Source organism: Oncorhynchus tshawytscha, linkage group LG17 (assembly GCF_018296145.1).
Source record: "Oncorhynchus tshawytscha isolate Ot180627B linkage group LG17, Otsh_v2.0, whole genome shotgun sequence".
Lineage (NCBI taxonomy): Eukaryota > Metazoa > Chordata > Actinopteri > Salmoniformes > Salmonidae > Oncorhynchus > Oncorhynchus tshawytscha.
Genome location: NC_056445.1, coordinates 1,346,712 through 1,361,922, shown reverse-complemented (window position 1 = coordinate 1,361,922; position 15,211 = coordinate 1,346,712). Strand labels below are relative to the sequence as shown.

General features: G+C 47.1%; 1 protein-coding gene across 1 annotated transcript in view; it reads left to right on the top strand.

Annotated features, from left to right (window-relative positions):
• The window catches only part of nyap2a (neuronal tyrosine-phosphorylated phosphoinositide-3-kinase adaptor 2a), a 121,344-nt gene that overhangs the window by 25,276 nt on the left and 80,857 nt on the right, over positions 1-15,211 (top strand). Inside the window, exon 3 of the mRNA XM_024376671.1 lies at positions 14,414-14,721. Within this exon, the coding sequence (XP_024232439.1) occupies positions 14,414-14,721 (308 nt within the window). The remainder of the gene's footprint in view (positions 1-14,413; positions 14,722-15,211) is intronic.

The following is a 15,211-nucleotide window of genomic DNA, read 5'->3' as shown; positions in this document are numbered from 1 at the left end:
GTATAAAGTCAGAACATCTGCTCTCTCAGTTACTGCTTGTCACCAAGGGAGAACCCCAAGGCTCGATCCTAGGCCCCATGTTCATCTCAATTTACATGCACAGTAGGAAGCTCTCTCATCCGTTTTTATGCAGCTGTTCCCTCCCCTGACCTTGTGTTAAACGCTCCACAACAAAGCTTTCTTAGTGTCCAGCAAGCTTTCTCTGCCCTTAACCTTGTTCTGAACACATCCAAAACAAAGGTCATTTGGTTTGGTAAGAAGAATGCCCCTATCCCCACAGGTGTGATTACTACCTCTGAGTGTTTAGAGCTTGAGGTAGTCACCTTATACAAGTACTTGGGAGTATTGCTAGACGGTACACTGTCCTTCTCTCAGCACAAATCAAAGCTGCAGGCTAAGGTTAATTCTATACTTGGTTTCCTCTATTGTAATAACGCCTCTTTCACCCCAGCTGCCAAACTAACCCTGATTCACATGACCATCCTAGATTATGGAGACTTAATTTATAGACCGGCAGGTAAGGGTGCTCTCGAGTGTCTAGTTGTTCTTTAACCTCTTGAAGCTAGGTGGCACTATTTTTATGTTTGGAAAAATAAAGTTCCCAAAGTAAACGGCCTATTTCTCAGGACCAGATGCTAGAATCTGCATATAATTGACAGATTAGGATAGAAAACTGTAAAGTTTCCAAAACTGTCAAAATATTGTCTGTGAGTATAACAGAACTGATATTGCAGGTGAAATCCTGAGAAAAATCAAACCAGGAAGTGGCTTCTATTTTGAAAACTCCATGTTCCATAGCCTCCCACTGCTCCATTTAAAGGGATATCAACCAGATTCCTTTTCCTATCGCTTTCTCAAGGTTTCAACAGTCTTCAGACATAGTTTCAGGATTTTATTTTGAAGAATGAGCGTGAACGACCACATTGCGTAAGTGGATAGGTGGGGGCTACATGAATTACATGAAGATGCAGTAGATGATATATAGAGTACAGTATATACATATACATATGAGATAAATAATGTAGGGTATGTAAACATTATATTAAGTAGCATTGTTTAAAGTGGCTAGTGATATATTTGACATAAATTCCCATCAATTCCCATTATTAAAGTGGCTGGAGTTGAGTCAGTGTGTTGGCAGCAGCCACTCAATGTTAGTGGTGGCTGTCTGATGGCCTTGAGATAAAAGCTGTTTTTCAGTCTCTCGGTCCCAGCTTTGATGCACCTGTACTGACCTCGCCTTCTGGATGATAGCAGGGTGAACAGGCTCGGGTGGTTGTTGTCCTTGATGATCTTTATGGCCTTCCTGTGACATCGGGTGGTGTAGGTGTCCTGGAGGGCAGGTATTTGCCCCCGGTGATGCGTTGTGCAGACCTCACTACCCTCAGGAGAGCCTTACGGTTGTGGATGGAGCAGTTGCCGTACCAGGCAGTGATACAGCCCGACAGAATGCTCTCGGTTGTGCATCTGTAGAAGTTTGTGAGTGCTTTTGGTGACGAGCCGAATTTCTTCAGCCTCCTGAGGTTGAAGAGGCGCTGCTGTGCCTACTTCACGATGCTGTCTGTGTGGGTGGACCAATTCAGTTTGTCTTTGATGTGTACGCCGAGGAACTTAAAACTCACTACCCCCTCCACTACTGTTCCATCGATGTGGATAGGGGGGTGTTCCCTCTGCTGTTTCCTGAAGTCCACAATGATCTCCTTAGTTTTGTTGACGTTGAGTGTGAGGTTATTTTCCTGACACCACACTCCGAGGGCCCTCACTCCCTGTAGGCCGTCTCGTCGTTGTTGGTAATCAATTCTACCACTGTTGTGTCGTCCGCAAACTTGATGATTGAGTTGGAGGCGTGCGTGGCCACGCAGTCGTGGGTGAACAGGGAGTACAGGAGAGGGCTCAGAACGCACCCTTGTGGGGCCCCAGTGTTGAGGATCAGCGGGGTGGAGATGTTGTTACCTACCCTCACCACCTGGGGGCGGCCCGTCAGGAAGTCCAGTACCCAGTTGCACAGGGCGGGGTCTCGAGCTTGATGACGAGTTTGGAGGGTACTATGGTGTTAAATGCTGAGCTGTAGTCGATGAACAGCATTCTCACATAGGTATTCCTCTTGTCCAGATGGGTTAGGGCAGTGTGCAGTGTGGCTGAGATTGCATCGTCTGTGGACCTATTTGGGCGGTAAGCAAATTGGAGTCGGTCTAGGGTGTCAGGTAGGGTGGAGGTGATATGGTCCTTGACTAGTCTCTCAAAGCACTTCATGATGACGGAAGTGAGTGCTACGGGGCGGTAGTCGTTTAGCTCAGTTACCTTAGCTTTCTTGGGAACAGGAACAATGGTGGCCATCTTGAAGCATGTGGGAACAGCAGACTGGGATAGGGATCGATTGAATATGTCCGTAAACACACCAGCCAGCTGGTCTGCGCATGATCTGAGGGCGCGCCTGGGGATGCCGTCTGGGCCTGCTGCCTTGCGAGGGTTAACACGTTTAAATGTTTTACTCACCTCGGCTGCAGTGAAGGAGAGTCCGCATCTTTTGGTTGCGGGCCGTGTCAGTGGCACTGTATTGTCCTCAAAGCGGGCCAAAAAGTTATTTAGTCTGCCTGGGAGCAAGGCATCCTGGTCCGTGACTCGGCTGGTTTTCTTTTTGTAATCCGTGATTGACTGTAGACCCTGCCACATACCTCTTGTGTCTGAGCCGTTGAATTGCGATTCTACTTTGTCTCTATACTGACGCTTAGCTTGTTTGATTGCCTTGCAGAGGGAATAGCTACACTGTTTGTATTCGGTCATGTTTCCGGTCACCTCGCCCTGATTAAAAGCAGTGGTTCGCGCGTTCAGTTTCACGCGAATGCTGCCATCAATCCACGGTTTCTGGTTTGGGAACGTTTTAATCGTTGCTATGGGAACGACATCTTCAACGCACGTTCTAATGAACTCGCTCACCGAATCAGCGTATTCGTCAATGTTGTTGTCTGACGCAATACGAAACATATCCCAGTCCACGTGATGGAAGCAGTCTTGGAGCGTGGAATCAGATTGGTCGGACCAGCGTTGAACAGACCTCAGCGTGGGAGCTTCTTTTTTTAGCTTCTGTCTGTAGGCAGGGAGCAACTAAATGCAGTCGTGGTCAGCTTTTCCGAAAGGAGTGCGAGGGAGGGCCTTATATGCATCGCGGAAGTTAGAATAGCAATGATCCAAGGTTTTACCAGCCCTGGTTGCGCAATCGATATGCTGATACAATTTAGGGAGTCTTGAAATCCCCAGCTACAAGGAATGCAGCCTTAGGATATATGGATTCCAGTTTGCAAAGAGTCAAATAAAGTTTGTTCAGAGCCATCGATGTGTCTGCTTGGGTGGGAATATATACGGCTGTGATTATAATCGAAGAGAATTCCCTTGGTAGATAATGCGGTCGACATTTGATTGTGAGGAATTCTAAATCAGGTGAACAGAAGGACTTGAGTTCCTGTATGTTGTTGTGACCACACCACATCTCGTTAACCACTCCTCTTTTCAGTTTGCTGCAGATAGCGACTGGAACGAGCTGCAACAAACACTCAAACTGGACAGTTTTATCTCCATCTCGTCATTCAAAGACTCAATAATGGAAACTTACTGACAGTTGTGGCTGCTTCGTGTGATGTATTGTTGTCTCTACCTTCTTTTTCTAATGTTTTTCTCTACCTTCTGACTTGCCTAGTTAAATAAAAGTTAAATAAAAAATTTAAAAACATGTCGGTAGGGGTATGTTTGTGTGTGAGTGGAGTGCAATAGAGATTACATCATCTGTGGATCTTTTTGTATGATATGTGAATTGGAGTGGGTCCAGGATGCCTGGGATGATGGTGTTGAAGTGAGCAATGTTACGAATCCTGGTATTTCGTCTAGCTCTGCAGCCTTAGAGTGTGCTTACACAGTCGTCCGAAACAGTTGGTGCTCTCATGCATGGTTCGGTGTTGCTTTCCTCAAAGCGAGCATAGAATGTATTCAGCTCGTCTTGTAGGCTGTCTCCAAGATGGCGTAGCAGTAAGTTGTCCTGTCTCGTGTCCCTTGTATATACCGTATATTTTACGTTTTTTACATATTTTTCTTCGCATATCTCTTCAAAAACATTTTGCTAAACCTAAGCTTCCAAATACTCTCCTGCAACCCGCCTCACCCAATGTAGCTATTTTTCCTAAAGTATTTATATTTACTTCGGAACCGGAACCCCTCAACTGAAGCTAGCCAGCTAACCACCAGCTATGCTAGCGGTCTTCAGCTAACCGGTCATCAGCTAAGCTAACCTTTAGCTCAGAAAGCTCTCACCAGCTCGAACAACGCGACTCTAACCAGAGCATAACGGACCTATTTATTTTTCATCCCCGGATTCATCCCCGGATTCCCACCGCAACCGGAACATTTTTCAGCTGGATCTTCACAACTAGCTATCTAGCTAAACCGCAACCCCAGATGATTACTCCTGGCTAGCGCTTCCACCCACTTAGCGAGAAGCTAGCGTGAAGCTAGCCCGGCCAGCGCACCTGTGCTACCACCGTAGCATACTCCTGGGCTACAATACCCGGGTCCACGACCGGTCTATCGATGTCACCGCATGAAGAGGAATAAACAGACTCACCCCATCGCGACGTCCCCCCAAAGGCCAACTCTTTAGCCCTCGCTATCTCCCTGCTTGCTAAACTCGGCCTGCTAACTGCTAGCTTGTCTAGCCCCGTCCTACGAACTGTTAGCTTGTTAGCACAGGCCTGCTAACCGTCTGAATCGCCACGTCCCAAACACGCACCGGACCCATACTCACTTTCTATCTCTTTTTGATTTTTAATCTGTTTATACCTTTCCGGAAACCTGCCTCACCCAATGTGACACGGAATCGCTATTATTTTTATTTTTAGAACACACTCAAGAACCTCCAGAAGCTAACCAGCTAACTAGCTACAAGCTATTTAGTCATTGTTAACTTTTTTTCAACCTGGATAACACTCGCCAGTCCAGCTTCCCTGCACCATCCACCGCTGCCCCCTGGACACTGATCTCTTGGCTACATAGCTGATGCACTTTGGACTGTCCATTAATCACGGTACTCCATTCTGCTTGTTTATGTTTTATCTGTCGGCCCCCATTGCCTAGTCAACGCCATTTTACCTGCTGTTGTTATGCTAGCTGATTAGCTGTTGTCTCACCTACTGTTTTAGCTAGCTTTCCCAATTCAACACCTGTGATTACTGTATGCCTCGCTGTATGTCTCTCTCAAATGTCAATATGCCTTGTATACTGTTGCTCAGGTTAGTTATCATTGTTTTAGTTCACAATGGAGCCCCTAGTTCCACTCTTCATACCCCTGATACCTCCTTTGTCCCACCTCCCACACATGCGGTGACCTCACCCATTACAACCAGCATGTCCAGAGATACAACCTCTCTCATCATCACCCAGTGCCTGGGCTTACCTCCGCTGTACCCGCACCCCACCATACCCCTGTCTGCGCATTATGCCCTGAATATATTCTACCATGCCCAGAAACCTGCTCCTCTTATTCTCTGTCCCCAACGCTCTAGGCGACCAGTTTTGATAGCCTTTAGCCGCACCCTCATACTACTCCTTCTCTGTTCCGCGGGTGATGTGGAGGTAAACCCAGGCCCTGCATGTCCCCAGGCTCCCTCATTTGTTGACTTCTGTGATCGTAAAAGCCTTGGTTTCATGCATGTCAACATCAGAAGCCTCCTCCCTAAGTTTGTTTTACTCACTGCTCTAGCACACTCTGCTAACCCTGATGTCCTTGCTGTGTCTGAATCCTGGCTCAGGAAGGCCACCAAAAATTCAGAGATTTCCATACCCAACTATAACATCTTCCGTCAAGATAGATCTGCCAAAGGGGGAGGAGTTGCAGTCTACTGCAGAGATAGCCTGCAAAGTAATGTCATACTTTCCAGGTCCATACCCAAACAGTTCGAACTACTAATTTTGAAAATTACTCTCTCCAGAAATAAGTCTCTCACTGTTGCCGCCTGCTACCAACCCCCCTCAGCTCCCAGCTGTGCCCTGGACACCATTTGTGAATTGATCGCCCCCCATCTAGCCTCAGAGTTTGTTCTGTTAGGTGACCTAAACTGGGATATGCTTAACACCCCGCCAGTCCTACAATCTAAGCTAGATGCCCTCAATCTCACACAAATCATCAAGGAACCCACCAGGTACAACCCTAACTCTGTAAACAAGGGCACCCTCATAGACGTCATCCTGACCAACTGGCCCTCCAAATACACCTCTGCTGTCTTCAACCAGGATCTCAGCGATCACTGCCTCATTGCCTGTATCCGCTACGGAGCCGCAGTCAAACGACCACCCCTCATCACGGTCAAACGCTCCCTAAAACACTTCTGTGAGCAGGCCTTTCTAATCGACCTGGCCCGGGTATCCTGGAAGGACATCGACCTCATCCCGTCAGTTGAGGATGCCTGGTCATTCTTTAAAAGTAACTTCCTCACCATTTTAGATAAGCATGCTCCGTTCAAAAATGCAGAACTAAGAACAGATACAGTCCTTGGTTCACCCCAGACCTGACTGCCCTCGACCAGCACAAAAACATCCTGTGGCGGACTGCAATAGCATCGAATAGTCCCCGTGATATGCAACTGTTCAGGGAAGTCCGGAACCAATACACGCAGTCAGTCAGGAAAGCTAAGGCCAGCTTCTTCAGGCAGAAGTTTGCATCCTGTAGCTCCAACTCCAAAAGTTCTGGGACACTGTGAAGTCCATGGAGAACAAGAGCACCTCCTCCCAGCTGCCCACTGCACTGAGGCTAGGTAACACGGTCACCACCGATAAATCCATGATTATCGAAAACTTCAATAAGCATTTCTCAACGGCTGGCCATGCCTTCCGCCTGGCTACTCCAACCTCGGCCAACAGCTCCTCCCCCGGCAGCTCCTCGCCCAAGCCTCTCCAAGTTCTCCTTTACCCAAATCCAGATAGCAGATGTTCTGAAAGAGCTGCAAAACCTGGACCCGTACAAATCAGCTGGGCTTGACAATCTGGACCCCCTATTTCTGAAACTATCCGCCGCCATTGTCGCAACCCCTATTACCAGCCTGTTCAACCTCTCTTTCATATCGTCTGAGATCCCCAAGGATTGGAAAGCTGCCGCAGTCATCCCCCTCTTGTTTTTCGGATGACTGCCTTGCCTGGTTCACCAATTACTTTGCAGACAGAGTTCAGTGTGTCAAATCGGAGGGCATGCTGTCCGGTCCTCTGGCAGTCTCTATGGGGGTACCACAGGGTTCAATTCTCGGGCCGACTCTTTTCTCTGTGTATATCAATGATGTTGCTCTTGCTGCGGGCGATTCCCTGATCCACCTCTACGCAGACGACACCATTCTATATACTTTCGGCCCGTCACTGGACACTGTGCTATCTAACCTCCAAACAAGCTTCAATGCCATACAACACTACTTCCGTGGCCTCCAACTCCTCTTAAACGCTAGTAAAACCAAATGCATGCTTTTCAACCGATCGCTGCCTGCACCCGCATGCCTGACTAGCATCACCACCCTGGATGGTTCCGACCTTGAATATGTGGACATCTATAAGTACCTAGGTGTCTGGCTAGACTGCAAACTCTCCTTCCAGACTCATATCAAACACCTCCAATCAAAAATCAAATCAAGAGTCGGCTTTCTATTCCGCAACAAAGCCTCCTTCACTCACGCCGCCAAGCTTACCCTAGTAAAACTGACTATCCTACCAATCCTCGACTTTGGCGATGTCATCTACAAAATGGCTTCCAACACTCTACTCAGCAAACTGGATGCAGTATATCACAGTGCCATCCGTTTTGTCACTAAAGCACCTTATACCACCCACCACTGCGACTTGTATGCTCTAGTCGGCTGGCCCTCGCTACATATTCGTCGCCAGACCCACTGGCTCCAGGTCATCTACAAGTCCATGCTAGGTAAAGCTCCGCCTTATCTCAGTTCACTGGTCACGATGGCAACACCCATCCGTAGCACGCGCTCCAGCAGGTGTATCTCACTGATCATCCCTAAAGCCAACACCTCATTTGGCCGCCTTTCGTTCCAGTACTCTGCTGCCTGTGACTGGAACGAATTGCAAAAATCGCTGAAGTTGGAGACTTTTATCTCCCTCACCAACTTCAAACATCAGCTATCTGAGCAGCTAACCGATCGCTGCAGCTCTACATAGTCTATTGGTAAATAGCCCACCCATTTTCACCTACCTCATCCCCATACTGTTTTTATTTATTTACTTTTCTGCTCTTTTGCACACCAATATCTCTACCTGTACATGACCATCTGATCATATATCACTCCAGTGTTAATCTGCAAAATTGTAACTATTCGTCTACCTCCTCATGCCTTTTGCACACATTGTACATTGTATATAGACTCCCCCTTTGTTTTCTACTGTGTTATTGACTTGTTAATTTGTTTATTCCATGTGTAACTCTGTGTTGTCTGCTCACACTGCTATGCTTTATCTTGGCCAGGTCGCAGTTGTAAATGAGAACTTGTTCTCAACTAGCCTACCTGGTTAAATAAAGGTGAAATAAATAAAAATAAAAAGGCTCACGTTGATGGACAGCTCGAGGCTGGGTTTCTCTGTGTAATATTTGGTAGTTTGCAAGCCCTGCCACATCCGATGAGCGTCAGAGCTGGTGTAGTAGGATTCTTGGTCCTTTACTGATGATGCCTTGCCTGTTTGATGGTTCGTTGGAAGGAGTAGTGGGATTTCTTAGATGCATCCGGATTAGTGTCCCACTCCTTGAAAGTGACAGCTTTTACCTGTGATTCATGGCTTCTGGTTGGGATGTGTACAGTACCAGTCAAAAGTTTGGACACACCTACTCATTCCAAGGTTTTTCTTTATTTGTACTATTTTCTACATTGTAAAATAATATTCAAGACATCAAAACTATGAAATTACAAATATGTTATCATGTAATAAGCAAAAACGTGTTAAATAAATCAAAATATATTGCCTTAAAGACAGTTTTAAACAATCCTGACATTCTGTCAACCAGCTTCATGAGGCGGTCACCTAGAATGCATTTCCGGTCACGGGACAGCAGACGGAACGTACAGACGCCCAGCGGGACACTGGAGGGGAGTGGGTTCTGCATGTAGCGCCTGCTCAATGTCCGCATCCAGCTCCCACACTACCGGCGCCACCAGGCAGGTGGCCGGGAGTATGGGGTGGGATCCATGGGCCTCTCCTCTGTGTCATACAGCCGGGACAGTGTGTCTGCCTTAGCATTCTGGGAACCTGGTCTGTACGAAAGGGTGAAAACTAAACGGGTAAAAAACATGGCCCACCTTGCCTGGCGAGGTTTCAGCCGCCCGGATGTACTCCAAATTGCGGTGGTCAGTCCAGATGAGGAAAGGGTGTTTTGCCCCCTCAAGCCAATGTCTCCACGCCTTCAAAGCCTTGATGACAGTCAACAGCTCTCGGTCCCCCACGTCATAGACTCGCTCCGCCGGGCTGAGCTTCATTGAGAAGAAGGCACCTTCTTGCGGGGAAAATTCAGGAAAAGTGACATACAAAAAAATGTGTTTAACAGAGGGCTCTGGGTGAGAATGGTGCCGGCTCACCTGGGGTGACACCAGACTGCCCTGCCAGCTGCCTCGATCCGCAGAGGAACCGACCGGCAGTGTGACCTCTGCACCTCCCAACTCCGTGGGCATCGGAGTGGTGGTGCTGGGAGATGGACAGACCCCGCTCTGGACGTCCCCGGGTAGCCAGCAGGTTGGACAGGTCCACCAACAGGTAACAGGTAACCAACCGAATGGACAGGTCCACCAGCTGGTCGAAGGTGAGGGTGGTGTCCCTGCAGGCGAACACCCGACGGACGTCCTCGCGCAAACTGCAGCAATATTGGTCGATCAGGGCCCTGTCGCTCCATCCCACGCCGGCGGCCAGGGTCCGAAAGTCCATTGCGAACTCCTGGATTCTCCTCGTCCCCTGCCTCAGATGGTAGAGACTTTCACCCACCGCTCTACCCTCGGGCGGGTGATTGAAGATGGGTGAAATCCTCGAAATGGTCCAGCGCCGCGTCTCCTTCTCCACACACGGCGTTGGCCCACTGCAGGGCTTTCCCTTAGAGGCACAAGACGAGGACGGACACCCACTCACGGCCCGAAGGAGCTGGGTGAACGGTTGCCAGGTAGAGATCTAGCTGCAAGAGGAAACCCAGGATGAAGAGGAGGCGAGTAGTGGAGGCCCTGGTTGGGCTGGTGGAGGCGCTGTAGGAACTCCTTGTCTCTCCCAGCGGTCCATGGTTTGGACGATGCGGTCCGTGGCAGCGCAGAGATGGTGGAACATCGCCGCTTGCTCCTGGACGTGCTCCTCGACTCCTATACCAGGGGCACCTGCTCCTGTTCGGTGCGTAATTCTGTAAGGGGTGCGTAACTGGTGGCAGGGAAGTCAGACGCAGGAGAGAAGAACAAGGTAATAGCTGGAGCAGTTTAATTTCAACCAACGGCATAAAGAAATAACCAACATGGGAACAAAACCCGACGCGCACCAGTAAACATGTGCACAAGCACTTACAACAAACAATTCCGCACAAAGACATGGGGGGAACAGAGGGTTAAATACACAACAATTAATGAGGGAAATGAAAACCAGGTGTGTAGGAAAACAAGGCAAAACAAATGGAAACTGAAAGGTGGATCAAGGATGGCTAGAAGACCGGTGACACCGACCGCCGTACACCGCCCGAACATGGAGAGGAACCGACTTCGGTGAAAGTCATGACAACATGTTTATTTTTGTTTATTGTGCTGAATTATATTCTGTTAAACACATATGTGTATGTTGTTTTAATATTCTGTTTGTATTGTAATGTGTACAGGGCTCTCTTGTAAAATAGATTTTTAATCTCAATGTGGCTCCCTGTTTAAATTAAGGTTAAAACCATCAAGCGGTATGATGAAACTGGCTCTCACGAGGACCGCCATAGGAAAGGAAGAACCATAGTTCTCACTGCTGCAGATAAGTTCATTAGAGTTACCAGCCTCAGAAATTTCAGCCCAAATAAATGCTTCAATGAGTTCAAGTAAAAGACACATCTCAACATCAACAACTCAGAGAAGTCTGTGTGAATCAAGCCTTTATGGTTGATTTGCTGCGAAAAAAACATGACTAAAGGACACCAATAAGATGAAGAGACTTGCTTGGGCCAAGAAACACAAGTAATGGGCATTAGACCAGTGGAAAACAGTCCTTTAGTCTTATGAGTCCAAATTTGAGATTTTTGGTTCCAACCTCCATGTCTTTCTGATACGCAGTGTAGGTTCCCACCGTGAGGCATGGAAAAGGAGATGTGATGGTGTGGGGGTGCTTTGCTGGTGATTTATTTAGAAGTCAATGCACACTTAACCAGCATTGCCACCACAGCATTCTGCAGCGATACGCCATCTCATCTGGTTTGCTCTTATTGGGACTATCATTTGTTTTTCAACAGGACAGTGACCCAAAACACACCTCCAGGCTGTGTAAGTGCTATTTGACCAAGAAGGAGAGTGATGGAGTGCTGTATCAGATGAGCTGGCCTCCACAATCACCCAAACTCAACCCAATTGAGATGGTTTGGGTAGAGTTAGACTGCAGAGTGAAGGAAAAGCAGCCAACAAGTGCTCATCATATGTTTGAACTCCTTCAAAAATGTTGGAAAAGCATTCCAGGTGAAGCTGGTTGAGGGAATGCCAAGAGTGTGCAAAGCTGTCATCAAAGGGAGGCTACTTTGAAGAATCTAAAATCAAAAATCTATTTTGAATTGTTGAGCACTTTTTTGGTTACTGTCTGATTCCATGTGTTATTTCATGATCTTCACTATTAATTCAAATTCAGCAAAAAAAGAAACGTCCCTTTTTCAGGACCCTGTCTTTCAAAGATAATTCGTTAAAATCCAAATAACTTCACAGATCTTCATTGTAAAGGGTTTAACACTGTTTCCCATGCTTGTTCATTGAACCATAAACAATTAATGAACACTTGTGGAATGGTCGTTAAGACACTAATTGCTTACAGATGGTAGGCAATTAAGGTCACAGTTATGAAAACTTAGGACACTAAAGAGGCCTATCTACTGACTCTGAAAAACACCAATAGAAATATGCGTCCCTGCTCATCTCCGTGAACGTGCCTTAGGCATGCTGCAAGGAGGCATGAGGACTGCAAATGTGGCCAGGGCAATAAATTGCAATGTCCGTACTGTGAGACACCTAAGACAGCGCTACAGGGAGACAGGACGGACAGCTGATCGTCCTCGCAGTGGCAGACCAAGTGTAACAACCCCTGCACAGGATTGGTACATCTGAACATCACACCTGCGGGACAGGTACAGGATGGTAACGACAACTGCCCAAGTTACACCAGGAACGCACAATCCCTCCATCAGTGCTCAGACTGTCCGCAATAGGCTGAGAGAGGCTGGACTGAGGGCTTGTAGGCCTGTTGTAAGGCAGGTCCTCACCAGACATCACCGGCAACAACGTCATCTATGGGCACAAACCCACCGTCGCTGGACCAGACAGGTCTGGCAAAAAGTGTTCTTCTCTGACGAGTCGCGGTTTTGTCTCACCAGGGATGATGGTCGAATTTGCATTTTTCGTTGAAGGAATGAGCATTACACCGAGGCCTGTACTCTGAAGCGGGATCAATTTGGAGGCGGAGGGTCAATCATCTGGGGCGGTGTGTCATAGCATCATCGGACTGAGCTTGTTGTCATTTTAGGCAATCTCAACACTGTGCATTACAGGGAAGACATTCTCCTCCCTCATGTGGTACCCTTCCTGCAGGATCATCCTGACATGACCCTCCAGCATGACAATGCCACCAGCCATACTGCTTGTTCTGCACGTGATTTCCTGCAAGACAGGAATGTCAGTGTTCTGCCATGGCCAGCGAAGAGCCCGGATCTCAATCCCATTGAGCACGTCTGGGACCTGTTGGATCGGAGGGTGAGGGCTAGGACCATTCCCCCCAGAAATGTCTGGGAACTTGCAGGTGACTTGGTGGAAGAGTGGGTAACATCTCACAGCAATAACTTTCAAATCTGTTGCAGTCCATGGGGAGGAGATGCACAGCAGTACTTAATGCAGCTGGTGGCCACACCAGATACTGACAGTTACTTTTGATTCCCCCTTTGTTTAGGGACACATTATTCAATTTCCGTTAGTCACATGTCTGTGGAACATGTCAGTTTATGTCTCAGATGTTGAATCGTGTTATGTTCACACAAACATTTACACATTTTAAGTTTGCTGAAAATAAACACAGTTGACAGTGAGAGGACGTTTCTTCTTTTTCTGAGTTTACAATGTAGAAAATATAAAAAATAAAGAAAAACCCTTGAATGAGTAGTTGTGTCCTAACTTTTGACTGGTACTGTATATGGCAAGAATTTTCTGGGAGTTTGTGCTTACTCCTTTTTGGGTTTGTGAGCGGAGTCTACAAACAAACATACAACTGCCGATTAGTACTTTGATAAACTTTGCAAGTGAAACACAATATTTTCCACTAAACCTGCTATTTTGACTGTAGGTATATACTGGGTGTACAAAACATTATGACACATTTCCATGAGAGGTGCATCTTTTTTTTGTATTTTAAATTTACCCTTATTTTACCAGGTAAGTTGACTCAGAACACATTGTCATTTACAGCAACGACCTGCGGAATAGTTACAGGGGAGAGGAGTCCAGGTGAAAGGTATGATCCCTTATTGATGTCGCTAGTTAAACCCACTTCAATCGGTGTATATGAAGGAGAGAAAATAGATATGTGTGCCATTCAGAGTGGGCAAGACATAAGATTTACGTGTCTTTGAACAGGGTATGGTAGTATGTGCCATGCGCACCGGTTTGTGTCAAGAACTGCAATGCTGCTGGGTTTTTCACACTCAACAGTTCCCTGTGTGTATCAAGAATGGTCCACCACCATTCTTGGGACATCCAGCCAACTTGACACAACTGCATTGGAGTCAACATGGGACACCATCCCTGTGGAACGCTTTCAACAGCTTGTCCTTGTAGAGACAATGACCAAACATGGTGAATTAAGGCTAGGGCACCTCAATAATAGGAAGGTGTTCTTAATGTTTTATGCACTCAGTGTATATGGGACAGATAGGACACATATTTAAGCTGTCTGTATATATTCTCTGTTGTTGTCGTGTGTGTGTGTGTGTGAGTGCGTGCCTGAGGCTGTGTGTGTATGTGTGCACGTGTGTGCATCAGCTGTCATAGTCATAGGCAACTTGGTAATATGGAGGAGAAGGTGCTTTTTGGGTCCATGATTGTGTCCTTGCATCTATGACATTTGGTATGTCTGAATCATTTTGCATATGTAATGTGATTTATGGATGAAACAAAATGATTTAAAAGATCTTTCCTGGCAGGATCGGTGAGGATGTGGCGAGGGTGACGGAGGGAAGCTACGCAGGGAAACACTTCCGCATGGGCTTCATGACCATGCCGGCGCCCCAGGACCGCCTTCCCTCCTCCTGTGGCCAGGGCTTCACTGTGCGTTCCCAGTCTCTACACTCTGTCGGCGGGGGTGATGAGGATGGGAGCCCCAACTCCCGTAAGCTACCGCCGCCCAAACCCAAGAGAGACCCCAACACCAAGCTCAGCATCTCCTCTGAGGGTGTGAACTCTGGATCTGCCTCCAGCAATTGCAACAGAGACAGCCTGGTCAAGTTTGACCGTGAGTGGCCTGGGCTGTGTGTGTATGTGTGTGTCCATGTCAACTTCAAATTAGATTAATGTTCTTATGCGGAAACTTTTTAGGTAGCCTGGTCCTATATATTGTATATGGCATGAAAACAAAAGAGTAGTTGGCTACAGTACATACAATATGGGAATTGGCATCATTTTTTGGTACATATAACAGCACAAAACAGTCAACATGAAGCCGCATTTTGTTGTCCTAGCACAAGAACAGGGTTAGACAATTTTCTGTTTACAGTCCCGCACAGCACTGCCATAGGCTACTGTCCTTATTTACATAAAGTATACCAAGTTGCATTACTTTCATTTTAACATTCCAGAAGTTATATCCCTAAATTTGCTATAGTGCTATTAACTGGCCTGGAATGTCCATCTTTTTTTAAAGATAGCAACACCAAACTTGATATGTACCATCCGGATGGTGTCATTGACCGACATGACACGTTTCAAGTTAATGCAGCAAAGTG